This window comes from Labeo rohita, chromosome 10 (assembly GCF_022985175.1).
Source record: "Labeo rohita strain BAU-BD-2019 chromosome 10, IGBB_LRoh.1.0, whole genome shotgun sequence".
Lineage (NCBI taxonomy): Eukaryota > Metazoa > Chordata > Actinopteri > Cypriniformes > Cyprinidae > Labeo > Labeo rohita.
Window position 1 is genome coordinate 4,200,392 of NC_066878.1, and position 11,884 is coordinate 4,212,275.

General features: G+C 31.8%; 1 protein-coding gene across 3 annotated transcripts in view; it reads right to left on the minus strand.

Annotated features, from left to right (window-relative positions):
* phldb2a (pleckstrin homology-like domain, family B, member 2a) overlaps positions 1-4,842 on the minus strand; it is a 43,478-nt gene extending 38,636 nt beyond the window's left edge. For 2 of the 3 annotated variants that reach the window (XM_051120887.1, XM_051120886.1), the window contains exon 1: positions 4,625-4,842. In XM_051120887.1, coding sequence (XP_050976844.1) covers positions 4,625-4,642 — 18 coding nt within the window. In that variant the 5' untranslated portion in view covers positions 4,643-4,842. The remainder of the gene's footprint in view (positions 1-4,624) is intronic. The other variant, XM_051120888.1, reaches the window with a different exon arrangement.
* Positions 4,843-11,884: the final 7,042 nt, after the last annotated feature.

The following is an 11,884-nucleotide window of genomic DNA, read 5'->3' on the forward strand; positions in this document are numbered from 1 at the left end:
ACTCAGGTACTGCTGCCGTAAAATATATCATAACCCTTCCCCTTCATGGTGAAGTGATTAAGTTTCATAGTCGCTGGAGAAGGTTTTTATAGGCCGTTTAATGCAGCCTGAGAAAAAGATCCTTTACGCTCGCACTGTTTTGGGAAATGGGTTTAGCTGATCTACCGTTGACTAATTCACAGATGCATACATATACTCGTAATCAGAGACAAAATAGCAGTTCTAGAGAAAGGGAGGCTGTCTTAGTTTATGAGAGAAGGAGGACATGAAAAGATTGTGGGGGAATGTTTTCTTAAGATCTTCGGGGACCAGGAAAGGGACAGACAGAGGGAGAAGGAGGAAAAGAGGCCAGGCTGAGAGGGCTTACTATAAATTGTCATGACGGAAAAACAAATAAATAACAGAGAAAGTACCATGGTTAAAACGTTGAGGAGGCACAGGACTGGCAGCCAGAATTAACAAACACAGAACCCCCTAAAATCAAGCCAGCCATTCCACCAGTCTGATTACTTAAAGGGATAGTTCATCCAAAAATGAAACATCTGTCATTATTTATTTATCCTCACTGTGTTTAAACCTGTATGACTTTTTTTTTTTCTGCAAAGCACAAAAGGTGTTTTTAAGTGTCCAGGACACTTTAATGTAATGAAGAAGTAAATGAGGACTGAGGCTGTCCAGCAAAAGCACTAATAATAATATAATATGAAATTTAAATATATGTAATACAAATATATGTAATATAAGAATTGTCAATAAGTGTTCAGACAATAGCACAACAATGGTGTCATTTTCATTTTGGGGGAACTATTACTTTAAAACATTATTATTTAATTATTATTTATTTTTTATGCTATATATTTATTTACTATTATAGTATTTAGTAATATCTTTTTTATATTTTCATTTAATTCATTATAATTTTAGTTTTAGTCATTTTGTAAAGTGCTTTTGCCATTTTGATTAGTCTTTGTTTTTTATATTTTATTGTGATTATTGTATCATTTATATTTATTTCAGTTTTAGTCATTTTATTACTTCAGCTTATTTTAGCTTCATTTTTCGCTTTAATTTCCTAATTAAGTTTTTAACTAGGATTTATATGAAAATATAGATTTTTTAATTTTCTTTAATGCTTTTGGTCAATAATAACAACAGGTTTAAAAAACGCTGCAAAAAATGATGAGAAGGTGGAGACTATTTCCATGAAACCAAAGAGCTGGCTGTAAAACATACTCAGTTTCTCACTTTTATATGAAATAATAGAAATAAATCTTTTACACCAGTGATGCTTTGTACGCCAGAATATGGTTTATGGTCCACGGGCTAAAAGACTAACAAAGCTAATGTTATATGATCTAGAATCCCTCTAAAGTGTGATGTTTATCCAGGTCTTTTTATAATTGTATATAACAAAAAGCAGCACAGCATTTCTGCTCTGGGATATTTCCTGAAACAAGGCTGTTCCCCTTATTCTCCAGCTGGCTGGTTTTTTGGGTGTTTCCTTTTGCTCCATCGGGAGGAAGTGAGGATCAGAAACAGCTGAGAGCACTTGACTCCCCCTCGTCTCTCAGTTTTTTGTAAGTGAGGTCACTGGGCTAGTCCGTTTCTCCCCAATAATAAAGACGAAACTCAAAGCTGATCTCGAACACTTATTGATCTTGAAAACATGCATCACCTTTAGCTAAAATAGGGGTGATATCTTATAGCAAAAGGTATAGCAGATTCGTCAGCCATATCCATGGTGCATGTGACCGTGAATAAAACCTCTGAAGTCACAATCTTTCTGGATGAGCAGTGGAACAACACTGGTTGCGAACAAAGAAACTTTTGGCATGACTTAATGCATTACATCGAGATAATCTCTAAATCTGCTTATGCTGTTGTTTTCCTCATGTAAGAGCTACACTCGCTCTAAATTGTGCAAGACATCATATTTTAATAACGTCTGCTGAAAATTATTATTATTTGATGTCAAGGGATTGAATCAAGAACATTAAGTACACTTTAATCACAGCAAATATCAGATGCATAAGCTAACAAAAGCTGGTTGTATGTGAGAATGTTTTGGTAAAATTATAAATAACATTTTTAAGCCAAGGTTTTTCATTTCCAACCTATTTTGGTTTCATTTTAAGCAAGAAATATAGTAACTTTTAAGCAACAGTTTAAATAAATAAAACTACCCAGAAGGTCGGGTTAAACATTTAACCCAATAGTTGGGCCAAAACAACCCACTTGCTGGGTTTGTCCATATTTCACCCAGCACTGGGTTGATTTTAACCCAGAAATATATATTTTACAAAATATTGTGAATCTAAAATTGCTATAAATCAAAGCCAAATATCTAAGTAAGTCATGTTTCAAACTTGAAGTTGATATCTCAAAAATTGAGGTTCCTGTGAGATTTTGTTTAGGCGCTATACCAAAGATAGCCACCAGGTGACCCCCAAACTCCATTTTTTTCTGACACAATACATTTCTGTCACAATATTACTACTATTACAAAATATAGAACCTTTGTTATAGGACTATGTAACACTGCCCAGTTGGAGGAGCAGCCTGCTAAATGGGCTTTAAAGTACCATTTCCATGGTAAGGCAATGTCAGATTTCAAAATGGATTTCACAGGAGGAATTTTCAGTGTTTAAAGGGACAGATCACCCAAAAATAAAAAATGATGTTATAAATTACTCACCCTCACGTGGTTCCAAACCTATGTCTTTGGAACACAAAGATCCGAAAGCTTCGATAAACACCAATGTAACTGAAATGTTCCCAGGCCCAGAAAGGTAATAAGAACATCGTTAAAATAGTCCATATGACAACCGTGGACTACGAGAATACTTTTGAGAAGAATTGTTGGATAAAGTTGTTGTTTTCTTATGTAAAATACATATTTTACATAACAGGTTTTACCCTACATTTGGTATCAAATTGAAGCCTTATGTCTAAATAAGTTATGTTCCAAATTTGAAGTTGATATGAAAAAAATTGAGGTTCCTGTAAAAGTTTGTTTGGGGCGTTATACCACAAACAGCCACCGGGTGCCATACAAACTCTTTAGAATTTTTTAAAATGCATTTTTCTGTCACAAACGTCTGAATTTCTCTGTCAGTTTTACTTCTGTCACAAAATAACCACCAAATATGAAATTCTGAGACTCAGACCTTTCCAACGACATGTTTTTTGTCAAGATTATAAAAAGTTTGGATTCTAAAAGACCATAATGCATTTTGTAATATGACACTTGACACCGCTGCTAAGGGGGAGGAGACCGCCAAAAGATTTTACAGTACCATTTCCGTGGTTTTCATAGGATGATTCTTGGGCTTCTAAGCTTTCAAATGATATTTAATTTGTGGTGGTTACTAAAATATTTGATAGAGGAAAAAGGACAATGATAAAAAAGAGCGCCAAGCATCCCACAGGTGGGATGGTGACAGTTAAAGGGTTAAACTGCAATTCATCGACTGGCCGCTAGAGACTGGCTCCAAAAGGGAGTCAATCCCATAGACTCCCCATGTTAAAATGCCCAACTTTACAGCAGAAAAAAATGTTTACAGCCTGGTACAAAATGTGGTTTTGGTCTATATAGCTAATTTTGCCCTTCATGTAAACCGTGAGGGGGGTGAAATTTTTACCAATCATCCGTTTAAATTATATTAAGCCTTAAAGTTCTGCATAATTTAGGCTGTGGCCACTTGAGTGACAGGTGGATTCCCACTGCTGTCACCACCGTTGCGCTAGGCGGGCGTGGTTTCAGCAACCAGCTCCACCCACGTCCCGCCTCTTTGCCCATTTTCGATTATCCGGGAGTGACGTACAGTGATGCGATTCCAAGATGGCGACGGCCGACTCCTGCCAATTAAGAGCTTCAAAAATGCTCTTCAGAAACCTACGGGTGCCGTCACAAATACTACGTCCATATTTTGTTACAGTCTATGGACGTGAACAGCTCCGAGTAGAACGTCACATGTTGTCATCTCAAAATTACGGTGATTACAATATAGCGTGAACGCAGCATATGTCCTTACTACCTTTTTGGGCCTAGGAACATTTTAGTTACATTGCTGTCAATGCAGGGTCAGAAAGCTCTCGGATTTCATCAAAAATACCTTAATTTGTGTTCCGAACCGGTTTGGAACGACATGATAGTGAGTGATTAACAGCAGAATTGATCTCTTTAAGCTTTCGAACGATATCTAATTTATGGATGATTACTAAAATATATGACTGGGGAAAGTAAAAAAAAGAGTGCCAGTTAACAGAGCTGGTATTTGGGTTAAACTGTAGATTTGTTTGATTAAATATAAAAAGAAATTAGGAAATCTTGTTCACAACATCCAGAGAGCTTTGCCAAAATGCCGAAGTTCTGAGAATGTTCCCTTTTTAGCTGGGAAATCTCTACACCAATGATTGCTAGATTATTTTAAGTGCAACCATCTTAGAAGTTTACTTGACCATGTTGTCACGGCTCACTAACTGTTGTGATTCATATTCACTGGTGCAGGCTTACAGACAATGCAAACAACTCAGATGATTATCCTATCCCATGAGCTATTTGAGGAGCTATTTCAAAATGAGAAAGAGTCTGTTTATAATAATAGACTGATTGTAATCTTACCTCAGCGGAGATGCTCATTTCAGACCGGAAGGATCAGTAGTTCAGATCACATACAGTATGAAGTCCTGTATATTTACCGTCCACTCAAACTTTAATCACCTCTGCTTCCTTACTTACTTAACTATGATCCAGACACATTGCTTACAGTACACACAGCTGAATAAGCTGGAAAGACAAATTTCGGTGCTTTCAATTTTAAATATCCACGAGGGACAGACATGTCACGTTGTAAACAGGAAAAAAGGATCAGCCCCTTCCCAAAAAAATCCTATGAGATTTAAAACAGTCTGAAGTCATGACTAAAACGTTGCACAATTTGTAGGCTAACGTTACATTATTCAACTACGTGACAGCAGCCTATAATTCAAGGCCGTGAGTAGCTAATATAATGCATTTTGATACATTTCAAAACAAAGTATAGATATATACTTTTTAAAAATATTGTGCAAACACTTGACCTATGTTTTTTTTTTTTTTTTCTGACAGAAAAGAATCACTCTTTTAACCGAGATAAAAGCACATTCAATACTACGCAAACAGAAATATCGTCACCTGCTGGTTATAGACCGACAGATTTCACATTCAAAAACTGTTTATTGTATTTCACATGAGTCATATAGTCTATTTACATTGCCACTTTCTAAACTGAGATAAATAAACCACAAATTAAAACTAATTAAAAATTAAAATGGTTCAATTTAGTAACATAAGAGATCTGTCAGGACTGTGTGAATGCAAGACATATACCTATATACTATATAATGCACAAGATGATAGAATACTTTTTTTTTTTTGCAGTTTTTGAGTTTGAAATCTTGAGTGTTAAGGTGTATAGTTGCATATTTCTCAAATGAGTTTAACATTAGTATTTAATCTACCATATGCCATGTATTTCAAGAGTGAGCTTTGAAATCAAGTTATAACTAGTCAGCACCATTTCAGTTTATCAAATTAATATCAATCACCTGAAGCCATTCATCTGTGGGAGTTCAGGTGTGGCGGATTCACATTTGTTATGAAATCTCTGATTCACTGTACTTTCCATTTCCACTTCGTCTGCTGGGTGTGATTCAGATTCAAGTTCATTTCTCCCATTTTCTTTATCATCAGATGCCTGTGTGTTAATCTCAGATGTGAACAGACTTATGATGGCACCTGTTGGTGTTTGTGGCCTGGATTCATGTCTTTCCGCTGGTGTGTCGGGCGTGGAGGAATCGCTAATAATCATGCATTTGTTTATCATACTGTTCTCTGTCGGTGTGTACGGCAGGACGTCGTTCTTAAAGCCGTCAGGGTGTTGTTTGAGTGGTTTGGATGATTCATAAGGCGTTGTGTCGGACGGGGCAACTGATTCCAAACCGTTGCGCCTGAGTTCGTCTTGTCCTTGCCTCTCAAATACCGGAATTTCTGCCAAAATAAATAAAGGATATTACAGCGTGTTGCATTTGCAGCAGTATAAATGTGTGAGTGAGGATAATCATTTACCGGATTTGTTGCTACATCTGATTCGTTTATTAATGTCTGAATGGCCGTGTACTGGATGTTCACCTGCAAGAGACAATATGCCTGTAGTAAAAGCTAAAGTAAAATTGCTTTTGATAATATATTGTGCAATATTACACAAAATGTTTTATGTAAAACATTATCATATTATATATGTATTATATTTCTATATTAATATTTCACAATGTAAAAATGGTGAAATAAAAATGCTATTATATTAAAAAATTATTATAATGAAGTAAAAGCTAAAAAAAGTTTTTAATAAAATTATAGTGTAATTTTACACAAAATATATTAGAAATTAGAATTCTTTTATATATTATAATATGATAAATAGTACAATAGATATATATTGTGTAGAAACATTAATTATGTAACAATAATGCATATTATTATCAATATATTGCTATAATATATAATGCTATCAAATTATATATTTTATTATAATTTTATTATAATAAAGTAAAAGCTAAATGAAGATTGGTTTTAGTAAAATAATCTGTGTAATATTACACATTATTATGTTTTATTTTATGTAATACATGATCATATATGTATTATATGTATATATTAATATTATATATACGTAAAAATTGTGAAATAAAAATTTTATATTAAAAATAATTAGAAAAAAACAAAAGCTAAAATAAATTGCTTTTAATATATAATCAATAATGTATTGCTACAATATATACTGCTATCAAAATGTATATTTTAAAAATATTTTAAAATGTTTTATAATAAAGCTAAATGTAATACATTATTATATATGTATTATGTATTATATGTATATATTAATATTACATACACATACATATTGTGTAAAAATTGTGTAAATTATATATTTTAAAATTGTATTATAATAAAGTAAAAGCTAAATGAAAATTGTTTTTAATAATATATTGTGTAATATTACACATTATTATGTTTTATTTTATGTAATACGTTATCATATATGTATTATATGTATATATTATTATTATATATATACGTAAAAAGTGTGAAATAAAAATGATATATTAAAAAAATTAGAAAAAAAAGCTAAAATAAATTGCTTTTAATATATCATATAATCAATAATGTATTGCTACAATATATATTGCTATCAAACTGTATATTTTAAAATATTTTATAATAAAGCTAAATTTAATACATTATTATATATGTATTATGTATTATATGCATATATTAATATTACATACACATACATATTGTGTAAAATTGTGAAATAAAATGCTATTACAATAAGAAAATGTATATAATAAAGTAAAAGCTAAATTGCTTTTAAAAATATAGTGCAATATTACACAAAATGTTTTACGTAATACATTATCATATTATATCAGTATTAAATGTGTCATATTATGTGTACATTACATAAATATTGTGTAAAAATTGTAAATTAAAAATGCTATTCTATTAAAAAATATAAATTAAAAGCTAAAAAGAAATCGCTTTTAATACTGTTATATTGTCATTTTACATAAAATATATTAGAATTTTTTATATATTATAATATGATAAATACTACATATAGATATATATATAGTGTGAAAACATTAATTGTGTAACACTATATTAATAATAATATATTGCTATAATATATATTTTAAAATATATAAAAATATATATTTTTTTAATGTTACTATAATAAAGTGAAAGCTAAAAGGAAATTGCTTTTAATAATACATTGTGCAATGTTACACAAAATATCCTAGAATATTTCCTATAATATGTTATTATAATATTAGGTATGATATATAACATGTATATTGTGCAAAAAATCAGGTAGCATGTAAAAAAACAAATAGTTATTAGTAATATATTACTCAATGTAAAAATATATATGAAAAAAAAGTTAATATAATAAAGTAAAAGCTAAATTGGAGTTACTTTTCATAGTATATTATTTTGTGTAATATTACACAAAATATGTGATATATTATGATAATATTATCATATATGATTATATTACATATATATTGTGTAAACAATGCATAACAAGATACAGGCCTATAGTATTTAAAAATATATATATATATTTTTATATTATGAAAAAAATAATAATTACCTCTCAATCTAAAACATCGTGACAGGGCTACAGACACAGTGATCAGAAATATGAAGACAGACGCAGCGGTTCCCCACCATGACCTTCTGCAGTCATACTCATCATCATCTGAAAAAAAAAATATATATATACATATATATATATATATATATATATATATATATATATATATAGTATTATGAATGAACATTAAGCTAAATGACTGTGCTAATCTTTCAAAGACATGCAGTAAATCTCACCAGTCACACGAACTGTAATATTGACGTGGGTTTGGACTTGATGTCTCATCTGGAAGCCGTAGAATGTGCAAATGTAGGCACCACTGTGCCCCAAACTGTCTGGGTTCAGCAGATGAAGGGAACCGTTGCCTAAATGAGCCTGATCTATGTCCACTTCAGCTTTACTTTCCCACAGGTTCGCAATCCGACGGGTCCGGCTGTCGTAAGTGAAGATGGCGATGGATTCTGTGGTTCTGATGAAGGTCCAAGTGAGGGTAAAATTGTGGCGAGGTTGCGGGACCACGCAGGGAACCAATACTCCAGAGCCCTCCTCACCAAATAACTCATCTAAAACATTCAACAGAGCTGTTTGAAATTTGTAAATAGGCACCTTTCTAGACAGTCTGTGTTTCAGTAAGTAGTTACCTTGGTGATGCAGCGATGCGGTCCACACCTGCGTTTCATCCGCTGATACAACAGAGCAGAAGTAAATATGATCAGAGACGTTTCCTATCACGCTGATACTGCTCTCGATGGTGAACAGGCCCTTGGAGTCTGAGGTTTTACGAGTGAAGTTCTGGAGGCTTTTGGTGTCTGTAGGGGGATCAGTGGCCCACGTGACCTCAGGAGCTGGATAGATGTTATGGGACAGACAGATGACGCGTTCCTCAGCCATCTCCAGCTTCACAAACTGGATCAGAGCTAAATGTGAATTATCAAAACAGGATGATAGGATTATCTAAATGATTCAAACATAAGTCTGATTGTTTCCTTTTTTGGTGGGCGTGGTTTCAGTCTCTAGAAAATGGAACATCTATATATTTATTCATTTTAATATATAAATTCTCATTTTTACAATATAAAAATATTTTAAAATATGTGTGCAATATTTATCTAAGCTTTATTATTAACACTTTTTGCGCTTACCAAGAATAAAACTAAAGTTTTCTATATTAAAATAAACGCTTTTCAAAATAAAAATACACCCTTTTGTCTTATCTGTGAACAGAATAAAATACTTCGTTATTAATCCCATTTGTTTTATTTCAATATATATATAAAATATTGACCTATGCTTTGTTATCGTTAACATTTTTTGCACCTAAAACAAATAAACAAAACTGGAGAAAATGTGTGAAAATAATAAATAAATAAATAAATAATGTTTTCAATGTTAAAATAAATACTCTTTTTCCAAAATTAAAAATATGTCTAAATATATATAGAGAGAATTGATTATAATTAATACTGTTTTTGTGTCTTACCTGTCAATAGAATAAAATACTTTGTGATCAGTCTAATTTGTTTATTATTATTTTTTTTTTTTACTTTTGTGTCTTATCTGTGAACAGAATAAATACTTTGTGATTAATCCTATTTGTTTGTTTGTTTTTTTATTTCAAAATATGTATGAAATATTTACCTATGCTTTGTTATTGTTAACATTTTTTGTGCTTGAAACCAATAAACAAACCTAAAACAAAAATGCGAAAAAAAAAAAAAAAATTCTTATGATTAGAATTAATACTGTTTTTTTGTGTCTTATCTATCAACAGAATAAAATGCTTTCTGATTAATCTCTTTTGTTTATTATTTCCGACCAGGGTTTGTAATGCAGAATGAAACAGAATCTGTTAGATTCTGTAAGTTGAAACTTTATTTAATTTAACTGATTTTATTTATTATTATTATTTAATTTATTAATTTTAATTTATTATTTTCATTTTACACACTTCTTTCTCTGAACTTTTCCACAGACCCCCTAGCACCCTCTTGTGGCCCCCTGAGAGTCCTTGGCTAAAAATGTCTAAACTACATTAGACATTACAGTAGGTGACCAACAGCAGGTGTTACACTTTGTCAAAAGTAGCTTTTACATCAGACAACCCAAATAACCCAAGCAAACTTAAAAACATGTCAAACCTGTGACCCTGTTACTGACCTTTGACTCCTAGGTTAACGAAGGTTTCCTGGTTTCCCTTCCTGGTGCTGGTGTAGCACTTGTACCTCCCTTGATCCTGGACTTTAACTTTCCTCAGCACCAAAGAGGCATTTCCCTGTGCGATCTGGGAATTGAACAGGTTGGTCCGGCCACTGAAGTGCTTGTTCTGGAGTCCGTACTGGTCTTTATTGTAGTAGTAGCTGTGGACAGGGATCTGCTGCTTGTACCAGTGGATGACCACAGCCCCTGTAGGCTTGAAACTGCAGGGCAGCACGCAGTCTTCGTAGAACAGACAAGTCACATATGCATCTAGAACGAGACAGGCACATGTAAATCCCCTAAATTAAAGTGAAAATCGGTCTAAAGGGATAGTTCACCCAAAAAATGAAAATTCTGTCATTAATTATTCACCCTCATGTCGTTCTAATCCCGTAAGACCTTTGTTCATCTTCGGAACACAAATTAAGATATTTTTGATGAAATCTGAGAACCTTCTGACCCTGCATCGACAGCAACACAACTGACAAGACCCAGAAAGCTAGTAAGGACATTGTTAAAATAGTCCATGTGACATCTGTGGTAATTTGTTTTCTGAAGATGAACGAGGGTCTTACGGATTTGGAATGACATGAGGGTGAGTAATTAACGACAGAATTTTCATTTTTTGGGTGAACTACAACTGTGTTTAAATGAGTCATGTAGTTTCTCATTCACTGCAATTGCAATGTACAGTTCAATATCGCTTTGTCTGCAAAAATACAGGCTTATATTGGTACTCTCAACAAATATCCGTCTCAATATCCGGTTTAAAATGGCTTCTTGACGAACAATGGCAAATTATGAAATAACAAAACTACACATTTGCACAAAATGATTTAGTAATTAACCTGTTGTTTTGTTCTGTTTTCCTACAATCTATTTTTCCTACCATTTAAATTGCTATTTATTGTTGGCTACCTATTCCTCATAAATGAATCACAGATTGTTCTCTTTCACAAGGGTCATTAATCTGAGACTAATGGAGTTTCCTACAAGTGCTGCTTTGATCCATTTACTGAAGCAACAGCTACAGCTGAACAACTTAAATGACAGAGATGTAAAACTCACACACACAAAATTAATAAAATAAATAAAAAATATAGATATCATATTATAAATTAAACTATGGTATCATACAGTGTATACATACATATATATATATATATATATTCTTTTGTGGTGAAAAACCTTGAGCATTAACAAATTTTATATTTCAACAAAAACATTAAAAACCAACTAGAGACTATATATATATATATATATATATATATATATATATATATATATATATATATATATATATATATAATTTAAATACATGTATATAAAAAATAAAAAACTAAATACTTTTTAATATTAGTTGGGTTTTCATGTTTTTGTTGAAATATAACATTTGTTAATTATATATTTTATACAATTTTTATACATTTTATTTTACAAGAAAACCCAACTAATATTAAAAAGCATGTAGTTTTTTATATTTTACA